The sequence below is a fragment of the Apaloderma vittatum genome, unplaced genomic scaffold (assembly GCF_000703405.1).
Source record: "Apaloderma vittatum isolate BGI_N311 unplaced genomic scaffold, ASM70340v1 scaffold545, whole genome shotgun sequence".
Classification (NCBI taxonomy): Eukaryota; Metazoa; Chordata; class Aves; order Trogoniformes; family Trogonidae; genus Apaloderma; species Apaloderma vittatum.
Window position 1 is genome coordinate 858 of NW_009718507.1, and position 1,082 is coordinate 1,939.

At 46.8% G+C, this 1,082-nt stretch overlaps 1 protein-coding gene across 1 annotated transcript in view; it reads right to left on the reverse strand.

Moving 5' to 3' along the window:
• Window positions 1–1,082, reverse strand: part of SMAD4 (SMAD family member 4) — a 9,290-nt gene that overhangs the window by 440 nt on the left and 7,768 nt on the right. The window contains exon 10 of the mRNA XM_009870257.1: window positions 247–298. Coding sequence (XP_009868559.1) covers window positions 247–298 — 52 coding nt within the window. The remainder of the gene's footprint in view (window positions 1–246; window positions 299–1,082) is intronic.

Sequence of the window (1,082 nt, forward strand, 5' to 3'; positions counted from 1 at the left end):
TGCGAGAAGACGCCGAGGTCGGGGAAGACTTAATCTCAAAAGGTCTTTTTCCAGCCTCAATAATTCTGCGAGGAAGAGGAGTAAAGGTTGAATTTTGTGACGCCGTTGGAGCAGTTTCCCCCTGAAGGGCTGCACCCTACGGAGAGACTCACGTCGGGGCGGTTTGTGATGAATTATCTCCCGTGAGAAGGAGAGAATTCGAGGATAATTCGAGGATAATTCCACTCTTCCCAGGGGAAACGACACCGGATGAACTGACTTTCCCCTTGCGCCGCTCGGGTGGGAGGAGGTGGATAAACTGGGTGAGAAGGACAGAATTCGAGGATAATTCGAGGATTATTTCACTCTTCCCAGGGGAAATGACACCGGATGAACTGACTTTCCCCTTGCACCGCTCGGGTGGGAGGAGGTGGATAAACTGGGATGGGGAGAAGGTGTTTGTCGTTTGGTTTTTTTTAAAGATCTGGTTTTCTCTCTCACTATTCTCCAATTTCTTCTTTAAGAAATTTAACCAGAATTCGAGGATAATTCGAGGATTATTTCACTCTTCCCAGGGGAAATGACACCGGATGAACTGACTTTCCCCTTGCACCGCTCGGGTGGGAGGAGGTGGATAAACTGGGATGGGGAGAAGGTGTTTGTCGTTTGGTTTTTTTTAAAGATCTGGTTTTCTCTCTCACTATTCTCCAATTTCTTCTTTAAGAAATTTAACTAATTCCCCCCAAATCGACCCGGGACAGTAGATGTGGGTGATCTCCTTGTCCTTATCTCAAATTATTGGTCTTTTATTATATTTTCTTCCCTTTTCTAGCAGAGAAGGGGGGGAGACGGAGCAGCAGGGTCAAAGCACAACACGAACGCAGCAATTATTTGGCATTTCCGGCGTGTTTGGGGTTTTTTTTTTTGCAGCTGAAACACCAAAGGAGACGACGACCTGACCGATACGCGTAAACCGAGTCCTAAAAAAGCCGCTTCGATAAATCGAGGTGTTAAGATCTCAGATCGCCTGCAGGAGGCTGGGATTAAACCTTCAGGAATCTAAAACCGAGGGAAAGCTGTGGGATTTGTGCGGGAAAAAAAAA